At 48.0% G+C, this 22,628-nt stretch overlaps 3 protein-coding genes across 5 annotated transcripts; all 3 read left to right on the top strand.

Moving 5' to 3' along the window:
- Positions 1-1,493: 1,493 nt before the first annotated feature.
- LOC131559337 (acyl-coenzyme A thioesterase 5-like) lies at positions 1,494-6,061 on the top strand. The gene is made up of 3 exons (XM_058807666.1): positions 1,494-2,103; positions 4,637-4,839; positions 5,480-6,061. The coding sequence occupies exons 1-3, from the start codon at positions 1,494-1,496 to the stop codon at positions 6,059-6,061; spliced, it is 1,395 nt and encodes a 464-aa protein (XP_058663649.1).
- A 2,254-nt stretch (positions 6,062-8,315) lies between these two features.
- On the top strand, positions 8,316-14,670 carry LOC131558694 (acyl-coenzyme A thioesterase 1-like). Of its 3 annotated transcripts, none has more exons than XM_058806658.1 (3): positions 8,316-8,790; positions 11,003-11,205; positions 12,947-14,670. In XM_058806658.1, the coding sequence occupies exons 1-3, from the start codon at positions 8,331-8,333 to the stop codon at positions 13,550-13,552; spliced, it is 1,269 nt and encodes a 422-aa protein (XP_058662641.1). In that variant the 5' UTR covers positions 8,316-8,330; the 3' UTR covers positions 13,553-14,670. The 3 variants fall into 3 exon arrangements, with proteins under 3 accessions (XP_058662641.1, XP_058662642.1, XP_058662643.1); XM_058806659.1 differs by having other exon boundaries at positions 8,331-8,794; positions 11,007-11,205; XM_058806660.1 differs by lacking the exon at positions 8,316-8,790 and adding an exon at positions 10,571-10,578.
- Positions 14,671-14,875: 205 nt separating this feature from the next.
- Positions 14,876-21,853, top strand: LOC131558841 (acyl-coenzyme A thioesterase 5-like). Its single transcript, XM_058806885.1, has 3 exons — positions 14,876-15,407; positions 18,332-18,534; positions 19,341-21,853. Exons 1-3 carry the CDS (start codon positions 14,876-14,878, stop codon positions 19,914-19,916), a joined length of 1,311 nt encoding a protein of 436 aa, XP_058662868.1. The 3' UTR covers positions 19,917-21,853.
- The last annotated feature ends 775 nt before the right edge of the window (positions 21,854-22,628 follow it).

The raw sequence follows: 22,628 nt of genomic DNA, 5'->3' as shown, positions 1-22,628 counted from the left end.
CTCTGGTTAAACCTTGGGAAAGGCTGTTTGCCTTCTTTGTTATTGGGATGAGAATTGCAATAAAGAGTCTAAAATTTGAAAGCCGTGTATTCGTTTGTTGTGCTTTGGTGTAAGCAGGTTTTGCATCTTGACCACTCTCCCATCCTAGGGTAGATCAAGGGCCCTGTTGGTGGAAAGGCCTTGAGGGCCTCCTGTCCTCCTCAGCAGAGAAGTCACACACTCCAAAACACCTGTGTATCATGAACCTCCACCAGTACCCAACAACTGCTTTGCGAGGACAAAGCCAGGGACCAGGGAGCACCATTTCTGTCAGACCTGGAAGGCTGCCACCTCCTTTGTGAACACCATCCCCCCATGCAAGCTGAACCAGCTGTCCTGGGTATTCCATTTTGCAGGTGTCCTCCAGGCCAGCTTGATACACTGGGGCAAACCTCAGAGCCAGCAGTTGCCTCTCAGTCCTGTCACGTTTCAGCACCTGGGCATCCCCATTGTAGCCCTTCCCTGCCCAGCATGTTTCATAACAGATGTTATCAGCAGCACTGTCTGATACGTCTGGGCCTGCCTTAGCAAGGATAAGACTTTTTTTGAGCGTGGGCTAGAAGGGAATGTGATAGAGCAGGAGGGAGGGAGGAACATAAGTCTCGGAGTAGCTCATTTCAATGCCAGGTGTTGTCATCACACAAAATGGCACGTCTCAGGAGATGCCAGGAGATAGTGCTGGCTGGTGGGGCTGTCTCTGCCTGAGATGTTCCCAGGCCTGCAGCTTAGCTGAGTTTGAGGGAAAAAGAGCCTGCAGGAGAAACCCAGGAAGGAGGATTGTGTCTGTGTCCAGTCCAGCAGGCCTGCTGTAGAGAACTTCGACCACAGCAGATAAGCACACTACACATCAACAAGTGTCTGGAGAGAGCCTTTTGGAGATCTTAGTATCATAGAATAGTTCAGGTTGAAAGGGACCTTAAATGTCATATAGTCCGACCCCCCTGCAATAAGCAAGAACATCTTCAACTAGATCAGATTGCTCAGAGCCCTGTCCAACTTGGTCTTGGATGTTTCCAAGCATGGGACATCCATCGCCTCTTTGGGCATCCTGGGATATTGTTTTACTACCCTCATTGTAAAAAACTTCTACCTTATGTCTAATCTGTATCAACAGTCTTATAGTTTCAAGCCATTGCTCTACTAACAAATTTGTCTCCATCTTACAGGCCTCCTTCAGGTACTGAGAGGTGGCAATAAGGTGTCCCTGGAGCTTTCTCATCTTTGAGCTGAGATGCTCCATCTGTGTCAGGGGATCGGCTGTGATGATCCCGCCCTGCCGTGGGTGCTGGGAGGGATGCAGCAACGGCTCCAGGCAAATCTGGCATCTCCCAGCACATGTGGATCCACACCATTCCTGCTTAAATTCCCCCCACCCCCGCCTATGTGTAGGAAGCTGCATTCATAAAAGAAGCCTCAACTTGAATGCAGACAGTGGACTCGACAACTCCAGAGCCATGTGGCAGGTCAGTGCCCGCTCCCTGTGCCGGGCCAGCTTCCGCGCCTGGCAGAGGCGGCTGCCCTGGCCCGGCCCCGCACCTGCAGCCCCACGGAGCCGCGGCCCCGCGTGGAGCCCCGGGACAGCCCCCGCCCAGGGACTCTCCTCCACGGCCCCCTCCATCCGCCTGTCGCCCGCCGCCCGCAGCCTCTTCGATCAGCCGCTGGCCATCACCGTGCAGGGCCTGGGCCCGCGGCAGCAGGTCACTCTGCGGACGTCCTTGCGGGACGAGACCAGAGAGCTCTTCCAGGCCAGTGCCCGCTACCAGGCGGGCGACGACGGCGAGCTGGACCTCGCCCGCTGTCCTGCGCTGCCGGGAGGCAGCTTCTCCGGCCTGGAGCCCATGGGGCTGCTCTGGGCTTTGCAGCCCGAGAAACCTTTCTGGCGGCTGGTAAAGCGGGACGTGCAGAGCCCCTTCCTCCTGCAGCTGGAGGTGTTTGAGGGCCACGGGGAGCGCCACGGGCGGCTCCTGGCCCAGGCGCAGCACGAGCGGGCGTTCCTGCGGGACGGGGTGCGGAGAATCCCGGTGCGAGAAGGGAGGATCCGGGCGACGCTTTTCCTGCCCCCCGGTGAGTACCAACTGCAGCCATCCTGCTTTCTCTAAACTGGTGTTGTGTTGGTGAAAGTTGTTCCATGACCTCTGTGGAGTCCATTAAAGCCCCATGTCCTTTCCCCCATCCTTCCCTCCCCCCTCCCATGCCACTCACCAGCCTGACCATGCTTCCCAATTCACCGGCCCATGCACGTGGCAGGACACAGCTGCAGAAGGGAGAGGAAAAACCATTCTTAGGGCTGGAGGTTAAAAAAAAAAGAAAAAAGAAAACAAACTAAAAAACAACCATGAAGAAATTCACAGCAAGTGAATGTGAGTGTGCCTTGAAAGCTGCTAGACAAGAAGCTGCAGAATACAGTGGTGGGGAAGGGCTCTGTGACAGTCATAGACATTCTTACTCACTGGGTGGGGTTGGGGTTTTCCCTCCTCCCCCAACTATAGTAACTATTTGGTGACCATGGCCCGCCATATTGGGGTGAGCATCATCAGTTTGTGAAAGAGGGAAGAGGAGGGGCTCAAGAACATTTACAGGGAATAAATCTTTCAAGCAGTAAAAGACAATTATCTAATTGCTCTGGAAAAGGTGCAGAGCACCTTTCTGAGATGTAAGGATTGCCCAAGACACCACCTGTCTCCAGCATCTTCTGGGCAGCTACACCGAGACTTTCCTGCCAGAGTCCAGGGTGTGGGCAGGCTGATTTCACAGACTTAGCATCCCGCCCACAACAAGGCCAGAAGTCCCTCCTCTGCCTCACCGCTACCCCCACCTGCTAACCAGGAGAGGGAAGAAGCCACCTGCATACACTTTATCTCCAAAATGTCCCACTTCCCCTGAGCTGAGGCACTTTCAGTAAATCAAATGTTAGTGCATTTCCTCCGAGTCCCCTGACCTCCACCTCTTGCCTGTGTTTTAAAATTATAAGCCCTTGCCACACATTGCCTGGTGCTTTGAATTGTTTCATAGGCATTTCGAGTTGTTTCCTAGACACAGGATAAAAAGCATTTATCCCCATCCTACTGCCACCACAAATAAGCTTCAATTTAGCAACACTGCAAGTTCAGTCTGTAGCCAGTATTTCTCTTAGGTCTATTTGGAGATGTGTTTCACAACCATGATTTCACCACACTCAAATTGTCCTGCACTGAGGTACCTCACAATGATGTTCATTTCCCTGTAGCCTGCTCTCTACACCGCTCATCTCCACATTCAGATTGAGGAGTTGGATACTCCTCAGCAAATGACCTAAGGCCATGCAGAGGCAGAGAGCTCAAAGGGCTTTTGCTACAGTACTGTTACACCTCCCTTGAGCACCCCCATGGCCTTATTCAGCTGTACCACCTTTTCTGGGCTTGTTCAGTGCAAGTCCACAGAGCCCTGCCACACTCAGCTGGGCCATGGGCCACAGACAGCTGCACTCCTGGCCCCTGGCCACACAGCCACTGCTCTGAGTGCTCAGAGCCTGTGAAGAGCCAGTAGATGTGCTGTTGCCTGCATGCAAACAGCCACAGAAGGAAGAGCACAGCAGCACTTTTGACGGCAGAGCTCTCCTTGGGCCAAGGTAGAGAGTGAATGGATGCTGTGCTTTCTCTCTCCTCGCCTCTGTGACACATTCCCACCTTCCACCTGCAGCCTTATCTGCGGATGCACAGGCCACTGGTGCAGGGTCTCAGACTGTGGAAGAAAGGCATCCTCAGAGGGTGGGAGGCATGAGCCCACTCAGGCCCGTGGTTCTCCTGAAGCCAGAAGTAGGTGTGAGTTAGGTCTTCTTCACTTCTCAACAGGTCCAGGGTCACCTTCTCTGGCCTGTGGCTTGTGGAGCTTTCCTGCATATTGCAGTCCCAAAACCAATCAGGCTGGAGGAATGCAACATGCAAAGCATTCTCTTTCCCTGCACTGGCTGGACAGGTTTGGGATTCTCCCAGGATGAGGAAAAGAGCATCCTGGACCAAGAAAGATCCAGATATCTGCTGATCATCCACTGAGGTACCTGTGGCATCCTGTGCAAAATTTGATACTGACTGCTGCCAGATATGACTTGCAAAGAAACAAAGTATACTGGTTTGGGTGACTTACAGCTTTTCAAGCGATCCCAAATATTAAAAAGCCACAATACAAAGAAAAAAGCTTAAAGTTTCTAGTTTGCATTGCATCTATCAAACCATGATACCTTGAGGATTTTTATAGTGGTAGATGAAGCGCTTGTTGTTACAGGGCTGCTTACAGGAGGAGAATTTGGAACAAAATTTTTTAACCAAAGAGTCTCCTCCCATTGGCCCTAAGCACAATGCACAGTACTGCTGATTCCTAAAACAAATAAAGGTTTGCACCTTACCTAAGAGGTTCTGCTCCTGCACTTTTTTTTTTCCTCTACAACACAATCTAGAATTATTTCAGGTGCTGACACTGCACAGCTGACTGATAGCACCTTTTCCCCAAAAGAATCTTTTCTGCAATTCCTGTTTTGTACCTCATTTGATGCATTCCAAACCACAGAAAGATTGAAAGGAGTCATTTCAGGCAATTCTGATCTTTGTCTTGTTTGCTTCAGGAGAAGACACCTTTCCAGGGATCATTGATATACATGGACTTGGAGGAGGTCTTTTTGAGTCCAGAGCAAGCCTGCTGGCCAATCATGGCTTTGCCACACTCGCCCTGGCTTATTATCAATTTGAGGATCTGCCCCAGGAACCAAAGGAACTCCACCTGGAATATTTTGAAGAGGCAGTGAACTATATGCTGCAGCACCCACAGGTAGGAACACCCATTTGCTCTGGGTTCCAGGAACTGCTCCTGTAAAGTCCTCTCACTTAGCTCTAGTCATCTTTGGAGGAAGCTGCAGAATTACTCACCTGGCAGGGCTGGCCTTTGCAAGGATTTTGGGTGTCTGAGTTCTAGTAAAGAGAAGGGGCAAGTATACATGCTCTGGAAGGGGGTGGAGAGAGATCACAAAGCAACATCACAAGAGACAGATCAGATGTAACCAAGTGGGAAGTGTTGCAGGAGAAAGCCTTCATGAGTTGCCACCAAATGTCCTCCTACAGTTTAAAGAGTGAAAAGTAAAGAGCATCTGCCAGGGTATAAGACTAATAATTCATAGCTGTGACCTACAAGCTGTCCCCAGATGGATGAAATCATGTCTCCCCACTCCTGGCTGATTTTGGAATACCAAGGAACATTCTGCATATGAGTGGTTTGAAGTACAGTGTGAGGAGGAAGTACAGGGGGTGTGGGAGGGTATTCCTGTCATTTGCCCACAAGGAAAAGTAATCATTGGCCATGACATTCTTCATGTGGTTTCGGAACCACTCAGCATTAGACAATCTTGCCCTCCATGAATCAGCTGTTGTGCTTTTCAGCTGAGCACTGATGAGCATTTCCTCCTATCTCCCAGGTGAAGGGTCCAGGGGTTGGCCTGCTTGGTTTCTCCAAAGGAGCCGAAGTGTCCCTTGCCATGGCTGCCTTCCTGAAGAACATCTTGGCTGTTGCTTCCCTCAATGCCCCTGTTGCTGTTACAGTGATTCCTCTCTCTTACAAAGATAAAATCATTCCCACTGTGACCTTAGATGAACACAAAGCCAAGGCCACCAACTCCAAATTTCTTGACTATTCTGATGGCATGGATGATCCCTTTCAAGCTCCTGGCGACCAAAGCCGGATCCCACTAGAGAAAAGTGAGGCACAGCTTCTATTCATTGTGGGCCAAGATGACTGTGTTGTCAAAAGTGAGTATCATGCTACTGAAGTCTGCAAGCTTCTGCAGGCTCAAGGGAAGAAAAATTTTCAGATCCTCTCCTACCCTGGAACAGGGCACTGCATAGACCCACCCTTTTTTCCTTTGTACCACATAGGAAGCCACCCTGTTTTTCACAAGCGAGCAGCCCTGGGTGGGGAGCTCAGGGCTTATTCTAAAGCTCAGGTTCATGCTTGGTCACAGATCCAGGCATTTTTCAAAAAGTATTTAATTGTTAACTAATGTGCAACAAATAATGTGCAAGTAACACACAATTTTGAACAACCAGATCTGATAAATTCTACCACATTTATCAGGTCAAACCTTTGTCACAGCCGTACCAGTAAAACTGCAGTATCTTTCATACCTTTGCATATCCATAACTCAGAAAATAAATGGGCTTGCCTTTTCTGTCCCCCTCTCAACGTTTTTGCTCAAGTGTCCAGAAAAGGAATGGTGGTTTTTGCATTAGTCTTTGATAAAACAGGTCATGTGCAAAATGCACAGTTATGTTTCTTGGGTGTTTCTATTCCCCTAATACTTGACAGTCCTCTCCATGTCACCGTGGTCTCTACATGAATATGCTATCCTCAGGTCATACTAATTGTCTCTAATGACAGTTCTGGAGCAGAGATTTCACTGCTCTTCTGGTGACTGTGTCATTGCAATGGAAACGTCTCTGACCTCTGTGCTGCTGGAAGTGTGTAAGAATGGCTGCTATGGCCAGGATGCTGGGCTCTCTCTGGTTAAGCCTTGGAAAAGGTTGTTTGCCTTTTGTGCCTTCTTTCCATCTACCCTTCCAAAGGAAGTGCTCTGGCTTATGGATACTTCTGGCCCCAAGATATGCAAAAAAACTTTCTGTTGAATTTACAGCCATTTTGATCTTCTCCTACATGATGTGGAGCATTTTAATCTTTGTTACTGGGATGAGAATTGTAATAAAGAGACTGAGATTTGAAAGCCATGGAGTCTTTTGCTGTGCTTTGGTTAGAAGCAGGGTTTGCAGCTTGACTACCTTCTCATCCCAGGGTGAAGGCTTAAGAAAGTTTGCAGCTTTGGGATCAAAGGTTACCCAAGTGGGAACAGGAGACCATAGAAGATGGACACTTAGTCCCCTTACCTTCACTCTATTTCACAGGTCTTGTGTCACCAAGCATGGAGGAGAAGGAATTTTGCTGAAGCCTCCAGGACCCTTAGCATCTGCTCCTGCATGTGGTCAAGCCCATGATCAAATCCAATAGTGTAAGCCACAGAGTGTTGTTCTCAACAACAGGAATAGTTGCCACACATTCAGGGCTGGACACCAGACAACATACCCAAATGCTAGATGACAGAACACCTCACCTGTTTGGAGAGAAAGGGTAATTTCCATGGTCAATGAAACAGTGCCCAATATCTCTGACCACTTAGTATTTCCAATTAGGGCAATGTAAGATTCCCTTAGATGCTTCTACTTTCACACCTCTAAGACAGGCATGAGGAGCTCAGAGCATGAGGCATCCCTGCCAGCATCTTCCAGGAAGAGTGGGGGCTTCAGGAAACAGCTCTCCCTCTGCAGTTCCTTTTGGATCAGAAGATCCATCTCTGCCTAAGATGGACGGAATGACCCTGTTTTTTAAATCCTTGCACAATCCATTATTAGAAGAGCCACATGTTTCCTGACCTACCTAAATAGTCTGAAAAAGTGCTCCTCCCTTATTGCTCCTGCATCCCTGAGCATCCTGACCATCCTTCCTAACACACCTGGCTGTGCAACTGCCTAGGCCGGGCAGAGCCTGGTGGAGACATAACCCACCTTGCCCATGCCTTGAGGTAACGAACAGAGAAGCAGAGCCGGCAAGGAGACAAGAAGCAATGGTGAGCGAGTGCTGGTGTGGCTTCTCCCCGTCTCGGCTGGAGCTGGCCCTAGCTGCGGCCCCTTGGCTTTGCCGTGCAGAGCCGTCCCATCTCTGTACGATCTGTCTCACACCGGCCGTTCCCTCCAGTGAATTCCGACTGCGATTTTGCTCGGTGGCTCGTCTCCTGCCCGCAGCCACCGCCCGGCCCGGGAGAGCTCGGTGAGACACCGAGGAGCTCGCCGAGGCCCAGACGGGCTTCAAGGACTCGGCAGTGTTTGGATGAAGCCTCCCACAGCCGGGGAAGGCAGCGGGGGGAAGACAGAAGAGGAGGCAGGCATTCAGGGAAGTAGGGAGGCAGAAACCGGCAGGCAGGCAGGAGAGAAGCAGGCGGGCGGGACAAGGGAGCTGCCGCCCCGCTCCGCCCCGCCGGGGCGTGCCAGCGGCACTCCAGGCCCCAGCCCGGCCCTGGTTTCGCGAGGATCTGCCCCAGAATCCGCCTCCAGAGGCGGGAGCGATCCGGAGTCATGTGGCAGGTCAGTGCCCGCTCCCTGTGCCGGGCCAGCTTCCGCGCCTGGCAGAGGCGGCTGCCCTGGCCCGGCCCCGCACCTGCAGCCCCACGGAGCCGCGGCCCCGCGTGGAGCCCCGGGACAGCCCCCGCCCAGGGACTCTCCTCCATGGCCCCCTCCATCCGCCTGTCGCCCGCCGCCCGCAGCCTCTTCGATCAGCCGCTGGCCATCACCGTGCAGGGCCTGGGCCCGCGGCAGCAGGTCACTCTGCGGACGTCCTTGCGGGACGAGACCAGAGAGCTCTTCCAGGCCAGTGCCCGCTACCAGGCGGGCGACGACGGCGAGCTGGACCTCGCCCGCTGTCCTGCGCTGCCGGGAGGCAGCTTCTCCGGCCTGGAGCCCATGGGGCTGCTCTGGGCTTTGCAGCCCGAGAAACCTTTCTGGCGGCTGGTAAAGCGGGACGTGCAGAGCCCCTTCCTCCTGCAGCTGGAGGTGTTTGAGGGCCACGGGGAGCGCCACGGGCGGCTCCTGGCCCAGGCGCAGCACGAGCGGGCGTTCCTGCGGGACGGGGTGCGGAGAATCCCGGTGCGAGAAGGGAGGATCCGGGCGACGCTTTTCCTGCCCCCCGGTGAGTACCGGCCATGCCGGGCTCCCTCCCCTACGTTGCTTCCTCTACTTTCGGTCCCGCACTCGCAGGTCCGGAGCCAGAGCGCCTCTGGGCTCCCCTAGCGCTCCCGACCCGGCAGAGGACAAGGGGGAGGTGCGTCTCGCCAGTAGGGATTGGACACTCCTCAAGCCGTGGCCTGATCAGCCCGACCAGCTTTGATCTGCCGGCCGTACTGCTCACACGGAGCAGGCTCATGTGGGTGAAGCCCGTGTGTCTGTTTATCTGATTTCTACTGGATATGAAGACATTGATCACAGTACACTTTTTGTTCCCAAATGCTATGGGAGGTGGAGTCAGCCAGTTTTCAAGGCACTTTTCCTGCACCTTACTGTTTTCCAGAAAAATCAGGTGGTAATTCTTTTGAGTAAGTGGAAGATGTTCTCCTAAACTGAGGAGTTTAAATCTGTGGCTTCCCTTTCCAGCCTCTCCACACATCCTGAACTTAGTAGTGTCCTAATTGCTGTAGCCCAAGTTGCCTTTTGCCGCCACATTTGTCCCCAGTTCTTCCCTGTTCGTGAGCAGGTCAAGGAAAACATTGGAGAGACTTGCCCGGGCAGGATTTTTGTCAGAAAATAATGGAAAGGGCTTGTGAGTTTTTCAGATTGCCTGACAAATGCTCTGTTATCTTTCCATCACCTGTCCAGATTTCTGCTAGTTTTCTGTAGGAAACCTCAACTTTTGCATTCCCTTGGTTCTGCAGTAGCCATACCCCCACAGTATCCCACCTTTCCTTCCCGCCATGATACAGAGGTTTTCTGTTGCGGTGTGTTGTAATGTCCTGTTTTAGACTTCCAGGTCACCTCCCAGGTGTGGCAATACCTCTCTTCCCCTTCCCCCTCGCCCCCTTGCTGAGTGAGTCCTGTCAATCAGGCTTAACATTCCAGTAAGGCATCTGTGTGGTTCATCACTTTCAAAGGATGCCCCTGAGGCCTGGTGATCATTGGCCTGTTTAGGTGTCCCTCATCCCTTGAGACCCTCCCCCTCCCACCTGGTTGGTGGCACACCTGTCCCTTCCCTCCCCTCCCCCTGGAGCTTAAAAGGTGAATCAGATCATGTGCTCGGCTTTCTGTTGGAGCTGTTGCCTGTGATTCAGACCTCTGTGACCATGGAATAAAGCTCTGGATATCAACCCTCCGGCAGAATCCGTCTCCTTTCTCTTCACCTTCGCCTGAAGCCTTCCTTCCTGAGGTAAACGGAGTTCTTAACAAGCCTGGACTTGTTCAGTGCCCAGCTGCAACCTCCAGCAAGCTAAAGGTGTCTCTGGGGTGATACACCACAGTTGCCGCCTTTGGCCTAGCAGCAAGGGTCAGACTGGCCCAGGCACAATCTACATGGTAATAATGGGATTCTTATTCCAATAGTTTTCACCAAGCATGTCTCTGGAACCCCAAGGAGCTCCTCTATGTATCATGTGCCTTCCCCTCTCCCCTCTCTTTCCTTTCTGTCCCAGATAACTCTTTCATGACAGTTCTAAAATCATATGTGCTGAGCCAGCCAGAGCCTTAGGCTCTGACTTCATCTGTCTTCTTGAGGCTGGAGGTAAATTTCAAGTTCTTGCTTGTTACATAGGTTTGATGGTAATGTGCAGACACCTGAGGGAAGCCTCACCCTCCTTCCTGAGCAGGAATGGAAGTCTCCCTCTTGGCCACCTCCTTTCCATACTCAGTTAGTACTTTGCAGCAATCCCTCTCAGCTCTGGATTTCAGTCCCTGTCCCATGATGAACCTAATGTAATGCTTCCTTTACCAGGTAAGCAAGGCTGGTTTCAAATACTTTCTTCTCTTAATCCCAGAATAAATGACTGAGGTGCATTTACACTAAAATTGAGAAGTTGGAACCGTCAGAAGATGAGATTTTGAAGCAGAGCTTAATACATTTGCAGTGAATTTACACGATACAGAGAACTAATTGTGACTGTCAAAAGATCCCTTCTCTTCCAGCTGCCTGTTTCCTGATGTTATCTAAAACATTAGCAGACCTGCTAAATTATGCTAGTTTGTTTAATCTTGAAGCAATGTAGCCACTTCATTAAAACTGTCATACTAATTTAGGACTCTCAATACCATTCTGCTGCTGTATATTTTTATTTTTAAGACGCATTCCAAGGCCTATGAATTTGGAATGTAAATTAAAAATTGTGGGTTAATGTGTCCTGTTATGTGGTCTCTCTCAGGAAGTGGCCCCTTTCCGGGAATTATTGACTTGTATGGAACTGGAGGAGGACTCCCTGAATACAGGGCATGCCTGCTGGCCAATCACGGCTTTGCTGTGCTGGCTCTGGCTTTCTACAGCTATGAAGATCTCCCCAAAGGGATGAAGGAATTCCACCTGGAATATTTTGAAGAAGCTGTAAACTATATGTTAGACCACACCCAGGTTAGTTTGTTCATTGACTCACTACAGCAAACTCTCATCAATTAGGTCCTGTCAGACTACAGATGGGGCAGAGCTGCTGTACTTAAAATAGCATTGCTGTTGAGTTGGCTGTTATTGTTTTATATCTTTTAACTCCCATTAAAATGGCTCTCTGGCAGATTATTCCATCTCTTCCTTTTGATCTGCCCAAGTGAAACAGTGACACATTGGTCACATACTGGTAATTTCTACTCCATTCAACCCAGTGTCATAACTAGGGTGCTAGTTTCCTGGAGGCTTACTGGACTTGCAGTGGGGGTTTCAGATTTATGCTCTGTAGAATGTCCCTCAGAACTAAATGTCCTTTTCAATTGTGGAGCACATGATAGCCTTCTGTGATCTACATCTCAGGGAAACCAAGGAAACTCAAGGAAGTCCACCGATACACATTTGATGCTGTGTATTTTATAATCTCTTAAAATCACTCCAAATGTTGGTATTTCATAAGTATGGGTTTTAATAGCTAGTTATACACTTAGGGATCCTTCTAATTCAGCACCTCTTGGAAGAGAGCCCTGCTCAATTCTGCATCTCCTTATAAGTAGCTATGAGTGAAAGTAGCTAGAATTGCACAAACCAACACTTGGTTTCTCAGGAGAATGAAAATAAATACCTTCCTCAATCTCAGAAAGATGAGTAGTTCTTAAAGGTCTTGTCTGCTTTTTAGTTACCTTAACCTTAACTGCTCATGGCACTTTTCTGCCCAAAAAAATCTGAAAATTGCTTCACCCTGCATTTTTTTCCCTTGAGAGCAGTACAGTACCATTGCCTCTCATTAACACCTCCACTGCTATTCTTGCTGTATTTTTAATATGTTGCAAAGTTTCAGCCATATTTTCTAATTTCTTCCTTCCCGTATTTCAAAGTTAATGGGTGTGAAGCCTGTTACACTGGTGATAAGGCACAGAAGGTATTAGATTCTGATGCTGTCTCAGAGCCTATTTGCCCCTGAGAGTCTTTGGATTTTGAAGAGTTGTGGTATTAGCTAACCCTCTTCCAGTATCCTTACAGGGTTTCAGCACCCAGTAAGGTCATTTAACTTTCCTATTCTAGTTAATTTGCCTTGTGTAAAAGAAAATGAAGGTAACCTAGTCTAGACTGACTCCAGGGGACTGTACAATTCTCCTGGAAAAATGGTTTTAATAGGTTATATTTTTAAGATGAATTTTAATGAGTAAGCTACCTCAGACCACTTCCTGTGAGTTAGATACCAAACATTGTAGAGAAGCAGGAGAGCAGCTCATGTGGAGCCTGCTACCCCATGTCAGCTTCTTAATAGGGGAACCTTGAATATAAGAAATACATTAACATAAGTGATGACAATATCATAGTCATTGCTGGCTTTGAGCATTTTGCACTGAAAGAAAGCAACTGCAGAGTAGGCCTCACCTGCACTTGCCCTCTTCTTCTATTAACTGCATAATAAATAAAGGGAATCTGGGACTGCACATTTGCAAGCACAGCTGTACTCTGCTTCAGCACTGAACCTTGTAGCTTTGTTAGGATGATGCTGCAGTCTCAGTAGGGCTTAGGATCATAAATCAAGCACAGAACAGTGCCTAGGATCCTTCAGACACGGGCCCTGTACACAGAACCTCAGATGCCTGTACGTGGGGTCCAAATTTAGGACAGACACAGCTGCAAACATGGCAATATATTAAAGTGGCATGCCGTGGTTCATTGTGGTTTCTCTCACCTGCAGGTTAAAGGTCCAGGAATTGGCTTGCTTGGACACTCAAAGGGGGGTGACCTGTGTGTCTCCATGGCCTCCTTCCTAAAGGGCATCACAGCCACTGCCCTTATCAATGCCTCAGTGGCAAATGTGGGTGCGGTGCTGCGCTACAAGGACATCACCATTCCACCCCTTGGGATCAATCCAAAACGCATCAAGGTCGGCAAGTCCGGGATTGCTGATATTATTGATGCATTGAACAGCCCACTAGAAGGGCCTGACCAGCAAAGCTTTATCCCTTTGGAGAAGGCTCAGTGTTGCTTCCTGTTCATTGTTGGCCAGGATGATCACAACTGGAAAAGTGAATTCTTTGCAGTTGAGGGGAGCAAACGTTTGCAAGCTCATGGGAAGGAAAAGCCTGAGATAGTCTGTTATCCTGGAGCAGGGCACTACATTGAACCTCCCTTTTTCCCGATGTGTGCAGCCTCAATGCACCTGCTATTTGGCAAGCCTGTGATGTGGGGAGGGGAGCCCAAGGCACACTGTGAGGCACAGATAGATGCTTGGCAGCAGATCCAAGCATTCTTTCGTAAACACCTCACAGGCGAGCTATCTGGAACATCCAGTAAGCTCTGATATGAATTAGGTTACTTTACAGATGAAGATGCTGGTTTTGTTAAATGTTCTGTTAAATTGTTTTGTTAAATGGCTCAGAATGAGAACAAGGAACATCAGAGAATAAGCTATTAGGTTTCTTGGAGGATGATGGTTGGTGAAAACAAGAAAGCAGCTTCCTTTTTATACCCTCCTCTAATCTTGGTTAGAGGCCTTGGCCTCCTGTTTTATGTAGTACAAGGTTATAAGCTGTGGAAAACAAATGGTGGTAAGGCTGTGTGCCTTGAGTGTGAATTGAAGTGGTAGGTAACTCATCCAAGCTGAGAACCGGGATGAAAACATGCCTTGGCCTTGTCAGAGGAGATGTATGCCGATGCTCAGCTTTGTGTTCTAGTTCCAGTATTCCAGTTTTTCTGGAGGCAGTAATGTGCCTTCAGTAATGTTTCTGTTCTCCCTTTGCACTTCTCCCTCCTTTGTTGCTCTCAAACCACTAAAATGCATCTGCCTTAAAAATATCGAATATTTCACTTCACATTTATAGGCAACAAACTAGCCCATAGCTTGATGTGATGTTTTGATAGCATGCAGTAGAAATGAGACATTTAAACAGTCTTTGGGAGTTCATAAGCGTGAAGAAACAACAGAACAGGTCCTGTTAGTTGTCATCCTGGAGTCGCTTCCGGGTGTTTCCTCAGCGCGGCTGGGTATCGCTGTGGAGATCCGCAGCACTGTCGGAGCTCCCTGCCTGTACATTCCCCAAATGCCGGCTCAGCTCCCTGCTCCTAAGGGCTGCTGAGAACAGCCCGGCGGCGGCTCCGTGAGGCTGGCACGGCGGCTCCGTGAGGGGGCCTGGAGGGGCCTGAGGCGGCCGGCCCGCTGTGGTGGAGCGGGGCTCCGGCTGCACGCCCGCTGCTCTCTGCGCAGCCGGGTGAGCGCTCAGCCCCGCCGGGATCGGCAGTAACTTTGTGCAGCCAAGCGTGGGGTTGAAGGAGAAGACGCTGGGAGTTGCCGGCGCACTTGCACTGTGTCCCCGAACATGTTGTACCCGGCAGTGCCTGCAGCCCGCATGCGGCCTCTACTGTTGCCTGTGCGTCAGGCCCGTTTGTGCGTTTTGTATCCACTGTAATGGATTAAAGTGAAATTTTAACCGATACCCACGGCTCGCTGCTCCAGTCAGTTGGATGGTTTGGGGGAGGCGGGAGCGGCCCGGGGCTGGCGGCCTTGCGGGGCTGGGGGGCGGGGAGGGGCTCTGCTCTCTATTGGGGACGCCTGGAAGGGGCGGCGGCCGCGATACCGATATTGCGGGCCGCGAGGCCACACCGCGCACCCGCCACTGCCGCCGCCATGTGGAGAGCGCTGGCCGCCGCCCCGGTGCGGGCCCTGCTGCGCACCCCGCCGGCCCGACGGGCTGCCAGCCTGGCCGTGTCCCCCCACACCGGGCCGGCGGACGAGCGGGTAGAGACGCGGGTGGCGGGGCTGAGCCCGGGGCAGCCGGTGACCCTGCGGGCGGTGGCGGCCGATGAGCGCGGCCGCCTCTTCCAGTCGTGCGCGCACTACCGGGCGGACAGTCGCGGGGAGCTGCACCTGGGCACGGACGCCTCCCACGGCGGGGACTACACCGGCGTGGAGCCCATGGGGCTCTTTTGGAGCCTGGCCCCCGCCGGCATGGAGAAGCCGTACCAGCGGCTCGTTCCCCTCAGCACCACGGCCCCGATGAAGGTGGAGGTTTTGGTCCACCAGGGCCACAGCCTGCCCGGATCCATACCCGGGCCCGTGATGGCCAAGGCCGAGGTGCGGAGGTTGTTCACGGCCCCCGGCGTGCGGAGGATCCGGCTGAAGGAAGGAGTCATAAGGGGCTCTCTTTTCCTGCCGCCGGGTGAGTGCCCCGGCCCGGGACCTTCGCCCCGAGGCCGGCGGGACCCCCCGCCTTCTCGGACCAGAGCAAGGAAAATCTCGTAAAATAAACCCTCGCAGAGGCTGTCACCCGGGGAATCCTCATTCCCTAACAGCCGAACGCTGCCCTGCAGACAGTGGCCCTGAACTCTTAGGAAGATATCCCAAGCGCTTGTCGCTACAGGGCCCGGCTCGCGCGTGGCCGCCCCGCCTGCTCCTTCTCGGCGGCTCCGAGCAGGGCGGGCGCGGGGAGGCGGCTCTTGCGGGACGGGCCGGAGCTAAAGGAGAACAGGGGATGTGGAGTTTACTTCGTTGCTGTGCTCAGCCTGTGGTTTTTCAGTAGCTTTTATGTTTGCTCTGGAGTACCAGAATCTAACATCCAGAAAAGATGGTGCGCTTCATTGTGTGAGCCTGTGCTGAATGTCCCAAGGATTATACCCTAAGTAGGACTGAATTTAAAAGGTATTTTTCTTCCCTTTGAAACACAAGCCAGGAAGCAGAGCAGCAGATGAAATTCTAAAAAATATATGTATCTCACCTCTGTTCCTACAGAGTTACTACAGTTAGTAGTTGTATACTTTTGTGGTATAAAGCCAAAATGGATTTATGAGCAAGTTCTGCCTGTTCTGCTTATGAGATGGTTGTGCTTTATGAGGTGTGATATTCTGATGGTCTGTGAGTGGTGTTGGAAAATGAAACCTTACACCAGTGACTGTGTTTGTACACTTGAGCTATGAGTTAAACTTCTTGTAGTTCCCTGAGTATTGTGGGTACTGGAACTGCCCTCCACATTACCTCTAATTTAAAACTACTTGGTTCAGCAACTCCTGTAAGTATCACTACAGTTACTAAGTATTTTCATGCCAAACCAATGATTTTTTTTAATCCATTTAGATACGGATCCAAAGTCCACTGAGGAAAAAAACAACAGAGACTGAACTTTGAATTTCAGATGTTTAGTCAGCATGCTGGATTTTCCATCTCTGAGACATTGTTTTGATCTATCCTGCCTTAGAGGATGAGTTTGATTTCTGCTGAGCTCAGTGGGAATCCAAACATCTGCAAGATCAAACTGCAATTTCCCCTTTAGAAACTCTGGCATTGTAACAGTGTTGAAAAGTCTGGAATCATTGCTTAAATGATATTGCCATCCCTCATGATGGAGAGTCCAGTTACAGCATTATGACTATACCCTTCTTTGTTCCAGGGACAAAAAAAAGTTAATATTTTAAAGATAGGAATCTTAAATGTGAACCATTCTTATTAAAAGTGAGAGGACAAGTGGGCTTATGATGTAATTTTAATATGAAAGCGATTTCTCAATTAAGGAATAAGAGTTACAGATGTGGAGGTTTGTTTGTTTTTAAATGTTGGTAAAGTTGTCAAGCCCATTTTATCCTGCTTTTTAGTGAGCTCTGCAGGACCCATATACTTAGGCATGTGTAGGCACTCAGAGAAGCAGTCCAGGATCCTTGTGCAAGTTAAAGAGTGTCTTCATGAGAGAGAAACACATTAATCTATGACTATGTTCTGATTACACGCTCTTGCTAGAAAGCTTTTCGGGTAGGAGTGATGATTAAATACGTATTTTCTTGCCATATAGGCTGGTTGCTGCTAACTAAAGGTTACTGCTGACCATATCATTATAATAAATTTATCCCAGCTTGTTTTCTCTCAAGTAGAATATTGAACTTCAATTAAAAAAAAATCAGAACTGAATGAGTAAGAACCCAAAAGCATGTTTCAGTCCCTTTCTGACTTCTTAATGCTTTAATTTGGGAGGTTTCCACCATTTAGCATGTCTAGGAAGGACATGCTAAAAGGAAAAGGAAGAAAATTTCCTTTTCTCAAGTGTGTTGAAATGCCAGAGACCTTTTCTTTAGCACATACAAGTAGTGTCAGAGAATTAACACACTCTTGCAACAAGTGTGTCCTCTTTGTACTGAGATGGTTGTAGCGAGCTGGATCAGGACACATAAGATGTGACATCTGGTGGCCAGGGGGGAAAAAATAGCTTGTTTAGGGTCTTTAAAGCTCCATTAAGTAGCATCTTTAGCCTTTTAACCTAAGATCTCCTGGCTTGGCATACAGGTATTTTACATGACCTTGGCTGCAAAAGCACAGCTGTTTAAAATTGTGGTTCTGATTATCTGTGTAGTTTGGTGGGACAAACTGTGCACAGGTATGTGCACGTTTATCTGTACATCATCCTGCACACACAGCCGCACCCATGGCTCTCAGTTTGGCCTTCTGTCTCATCATGTCTGCAGGAGCAGCTCTCCTGCCAAGGTTCACAGTGCTGAGCTTGAGAGAGAGCTAGTAAGTCCAGTTGATTTTAACAATGGGTTATCTTTGTTGGGCTTTGCTCAATGCAGGCTATTTCAGAGTTTATGTAAGTTTTGTAGAATTTACTTCAAGGGCTCACTGCTCTTGCCTCATTACTCATGAGCTTGCACTTTGCTAATTAAGAAGTGACTTTGTGGGAAAACAGCTGACTTGGTGTATGACTGGTTTGAGGGCAGGAGGTGAAGACCATGGAAAAATACATTTAGAACTGTTAATTATTTTTTGTTGTGGTTTTTTTTTTGTTTGTTCTTTTTGGGGTTTTTGTTTGATTTTTTTTTTGTTGTTTTTTGTTTTAAAGAGTGAAACCTTTAACTTCATATATTTTTACAGGAATGTAAGGACTTGGACCTATTCTTAGTTTGAAATAGCTGGAGAGGGACATAGCACTGCTTCTCTTAAATCTCTGCTGTGCAAATGGAAAAATAATGACTATTAATAGCTAATGTCTTATATGACTATTAATAGCAAATGTCTTAAGCATTTTGTTGTTTACTCTTCACGACATAGTTTTTTGTGTCCTGTTTGATAACTTTTCCTCTGTAACTCTTCTCTTTAATACAGGGGATGGTCCCTTTCCAGGAGTGATTGACATGTATGGTGATGAAGGAGGCTTGATTGAATTTAGATCTAGTCTCCTGGCTACCCATGGTTTTGCTACTCTTTCTCTGCCATATTTTGACTTTGAAGATCTTCCTATGATCTTGAAAGACTTAAAACTTGAGTACTTTGAGGAGGCAGCAAGGTTCCTACAGCGTCACCCAAAGGTGAGTGCAGTGGGAAATCTCTTGGGACTAGGGAGGATTTAGCAGTTATGCCTAAGTGGTGGTGGTGCTTTTTTTTTTATATTTGAGTATCAGTTTCTGCTGGGCAAGCTTAGGCCCAATTGTGGCTTATGCATATGATTGGGGAGAGTGAATGTCTTCCAGCACAAAGTATCTGTTAAATTCATGCTGGAGCTAGAAGATTGCTGATCAGTAGGATAGTGAATGCTGGAGTATCCTCCAAACAAGACCAGTGGTGATAAAATGCTTGGCTTGTTTGGGTTTTTTTCTTACATGAAAGCAATTCGTTTTAAGAGAGGATGATATGATACTGCTCATAGTAGCTGAAAGAATGAATTTGATGATGTGGAATGTTGCTTTCAGTTTTATTTTCCAGGCTAGAAAAAGACAAGACAAATACTACATATCTAATCCTTCAAATATAGTTTGTGAGGTTACTTTATTTTCCTGAGACTTGAATTTCCTGTTAGCTGTTTTAGGAAAATGAGAAAAAACTTGCCTTAACATATGCAGTAGGGACCAGGTAAGGAGTGAGTGGTGGTATGCCTTGTGCCTGTTGGCATTTTTTGTGGGGTTTGATCTCTCTTGGTGTCTCTGAAAAATAAGACTGTAAACAGAAGGAGGAGCGTGGGTCCAGACTGTCACTTTGCAACAGGTTACATCAATAATTAACCTAGCCTTTTTTTTAATAAAACAACTCCAAAGTCAATTAATGGCTAATCCCATTATAATGTATGCTTCCTTTATTCCTTTCTTCCTCTCTTCTTCACCCCCTATCTTATCTGAAGGTGAAAGGACCAGGAGTTGGAGTGATTGGGACTGGGAAAGGGGCGGACTTAGCGCTCTCCATGATCACCTTCCTGCCAGAAGTAGTGGCTGCTGTCTCAATCTCTGGCTGTAGTTCAAACACAGTTGCAGACCTCCATTATGGTGAGACGACTCTGCCTGGGCTGCGCTTTGATATGGAGAAAGTCACTGTCTCTGAGTCTGGTGTATATGACGTTTTTGAAGCTCTGGATGACCCAACGAATCCTGCCAATTCTTCTAGCGTGATCCCCATTGAAAAAGCAGAAGGTCACTTTCTCTTAGTGGTAGGGGAAGATGATCGGATGTGGAAGAGCTCCTTATATGCTGAGCTGGCAATCAGGCGTCTACGCCAGCATGGGAAAGACAACTTTGAACTCCTGAGTTATCCAGGAGCAGGTCACCGAATTGATCCTCCTTCTACTCCATTTTGTCAGGTAGCTATGGATCGTGTTTTGGGGGTGCCTGTTCTGGGGGGTGGAGAGAGCAAAGCACATGCCCACGCACAGGAACACTCCTGGAGAAGGATTCAGGAGTTTCTGCACTTGCATTTGGGATGAACACTTAAACACATGCAAGCAGTTGCAGATCTGCAAGGACTGAACTTGAGCCACCAAAATGACTGGTGAATTGAAGGGATTGACTGAGACAAGCCTTGAAATATGAAAATAACCAAATGACTACTTAGTTACAAGTATAAATCTAAAAAGAAAGGGATTTCTTTGGAGCACTCTAAGTTAATTTAACTAGGTAAACAGAGGAGATGTGAAACAACAAGCAGGTTGCATTATGGTACAAATTTCACAGCTCAAAGTGGTCAAGACATGAAGAAACAAGTACCTGAAGAGAGTAGTAGGTACTTCCTTGCAGTATTTACACCTCACAGAATGTTAACAGGCAGCCTGCACCCTCAGCAGTGACAGAGAGGATCACACTCGGCAATGACGAATGATAAACGTAGACATCCAGATGATGACTCTGACTTTGAGTCCTAAGCTACCTTACCCCAGAATTCTCATATTTACAGCCATATACACTTCAGATACGTTTTCCATTTACATGAAGATCAAGAAACCTACTAGAAATTTGAAGCTACTTGAAATGAAGCTCGTATACTTAGCATTGTGGTCTTCAGGTGACAGTCTGTTTCTTTCCAAAAAGAACTATGTGCTGAATGGAAAAATGAAGAGTACTTTTCCTTGTCATCCAAGAAGAATGGCAATACTAGCACTGTCTTGTATTTGGGATGTACCTGTCTGTTCCTCTAATGTCTTGGATTGCTGTTTGACACTCAGGGTACTAAGATTCTGTTGGATAGGTTAGAGCATGTCTAAATACAGCCATTAAGTTAGGGATTAATTACTTGTAGAACTCTTTAGTAGTGATGTCAACAGATGCTGATAGCTGTTCTTAGGGGAGAAGCAGAGTTGGGAGGCAGAAAACCTAGCCTGTAGATTTAAACTGACTGTAAAAAGCTTTCACCTTATGGTGGTGATTGATTCAGAATCATACCAAACTAACAATGCCCTCCAAAAAAAGTACCCAAAACCAAATCTATGATAGCTTTTCCATGACTGCCCAAGGTTATTTTTTTTTAATACAAAATAATTTTTGGCTAGTGCCTTTTTTCCCCTCACCATTCAGGTAGAAAGAATTTTCTTCCCAAATGAGTTGATCTCTCAAGAGTGTCTTGCTGAAATAGTGCCAGTGCTGAAGGCCTGTTGAAGGAGGGCCTCTATCAACAAAATTTCTCCTTCCAAAGTCATTTTTGTCAGACCAGTTTGAGAGTTGCCTAGGAAGTTGAGCTGCCTAGGAAGATAAAAATCTTTCATTAGTGTACTCAGTTTTGCTTTGCTCTCAGGGATCTCTCTCCAGTTAACTGTCATTATGCTGCTGCTCAGATTCAATAGCTTTCTGCAACTCTTATTATTCCTTATCATTTGATTAAAGTCACGTGTTTTTCACACACAATCAATGCCAACTGAACAATTTATTCATCCACTCTTTACAAGAGAAGCTCCATTCTGCAAACTCCACAAAATATCTCTTCATGCCTGGGCTCTAAACTCCCTCACCAGCTGAATAGGCTTTTGTCAAGTCCTGTCTGGGGCCTGAACCTCAGCTAACACAAGCAGCTCCAGAAGTCCAGGACCAGAGCCTGCTGCAATGTGCTCCTTGGTGTCACCCATACCTGTCAGACTGCCTTTTTTTCCAAACTCATTTCAAGTAGCAACTGTAGGAGAAAGGGTTGTCTGTTGTGTGAAGGTTCCTGCTTCATCCTGTGTCTCTTCAGTAGCTGGAGCTGTTATCGATTGTGCAAGAGCAGCACCTCCCCTATTCCTGTTCTGTCACTCTCCCAGTGCCAATATCTGTGTCTCCACACTGCAGTCCTACCTCAGCATATGCACTGCAATGCAAGATTGCAATCTGAGGTTCAGGAAGTAAATGTTAAACTGTAAATTAAAAAAAAAACAAACAAAAAAACAAAAAAACAAAACAGGTAGATTAAGAGGTCTCACACTTAATTTCTAAAGCACAAGCTTTTAAAATAATTCAGTGTTAGATTTTGTCAGATACATGCAATTTGAAAGAGAAATAAAACACTTCCTTTATTAAAAAGCAACCATGTGTAAGAATTTGATGTTAATTACTTGTTTGGAAAAGTGAATGATACTTTGTTTTAAATGGAGGGAAAGTTAAAAACAATGTAATTTTGCTGCAAAGAGCCTTTTTGTCAATCAGGGTTTCCTGGACAAAATAACAGAAGGACCTTTTGAAAACCATGTATTTTGTATATTTACTAGCATTTTGTATATTACAATGCTACCTGGGGACTCAAGAGGCATCGCAGACACTCTGCAGAATGTGTAGCTATTTCCTGAAGTGTGTACTAAACTGAGTGCCTGCTTATGGCCTTAGTTACAGCTACATTATTTATATTGGTTCACATTTGTTAAGGTTTGAAGAGACCTCTGGAGACCACCTAGTCCAATTCTCCTGCTAAGGCAGGGTCATCTAGAACAAGTTACACAGGAATGTGTCCAGGTGGATTTGGACTGTCTCCAGAGGGAGACTCCATTGCCTCCTTCGGCAGCCTGTTCCAGGGCTCTGCTGGAACAGTGTAAAGAGGTTCTTCAACTTGAGGTGGAACTTCTCGTGTTTCAGCTTAAGGCCGTTTCTCCTCGTCCTGTCACTGGGCAGGACAAGGAGATGTGATTTCTGAACCCTTGAAAAGAGTCTGGCACCGTCCTCTTGGCACCCACCTTTGAGAA

The sequence above is a fragment of the Ammospiza caudacuta genome, chromosome 6 (assembly GCF_027887145.1).
Source record: "Ammospiza caudacuta isolate bAmmCau1 chromosome 6, bAmmCau1.pri, whole genome shotgun sequence".
Lineage (NCBI taxonomy): Eukaryota > Metazoa > Chordata > Aves > Passeriformes > Passerellidae > Ammospiza > Ammospiza caudacuta.
Note: the sequence above shows the minus strand (reverse complement) of the source record. Positions and strands in the feature narration are given on the sequence as shown.

What these genes read in the sequence shown, in the direction of transcription:
- LOC131559337 (XM_058807666.1), top strand. Translation starts at nt 1,494, where the DNA reads ATGTGGCAGGTCAGTGCCCGCTCCCTGTGCCGGGCCAGCTTCCGCGCC. An exon ending in GACGCTTTTCCTGCCCCCCG is followed by an intron (nt 2,104 to 4,636) that starts GTGAGTACCAAC and finishes TGTTTGCTTCAG; the next exon opens with GAGAAGACACCTTTCCAGGG. An exon ending in ATATGCTGCAGCACCCACAG is followed by an intron (nt 4,840 to 5,479) that starts GTAGGAACACCC and finishes CCTATCTCCCAG; the next exon opens with GTGAAGGGTCCAGGGGTTGG.
- LOC131558694 (XM_058806658.1), top strand. Translation starts at nt 8,331, where the DNA reads ATGGCCCCCTCCATCCGCCTGTCGCCCGCCGCCCGCAGCCTCTTCGAT. An exon ending in GACGCTTTTCCTGCCCCCCG is followed by an intron (nt 8,791 to 11,002) that starts GTGAGTACCGGC and finishes GGTCTCTCTCAG; the next exon opens with GAAGTGGCCCCTTTCCGGGA. An exon ending in ATATGTTAGACCACACCCAG is followed by an intron (nt 11,206 to 12,946) that starts GTTAGTTTGTTC and finishes TCTCACCTGCAG; the next exon opens with GTTAAAGGTCCAGGAATTGG.
- LOC131558841 (XM_058806885.1), top strand. Translation starts at nt 14,876, where the DNA reads ATGTGGAGAGCGCTGGCCGCCGCCCCGGTGCGGGCCCTGCTGCGCACC. An exon ending in CTCTCTTTTCCTGCCGCCGG is followed by an intron (nt 15,408 to 18,331) that starts GTGAGTGCCCCG and finishes TCTTTAATACAG; the next exon opens with GGGATGGTCCCTTTCCAGGA. An exon ending in TCCTACAGCGTCACCCAAAG is followed by an intron (nt 18,535 to 19,340) that starts GTGAGTGCAGTG and finishes TCTTATCTGAAG; the next exon opens with GTGAAAGGACCAGGAGTTGG.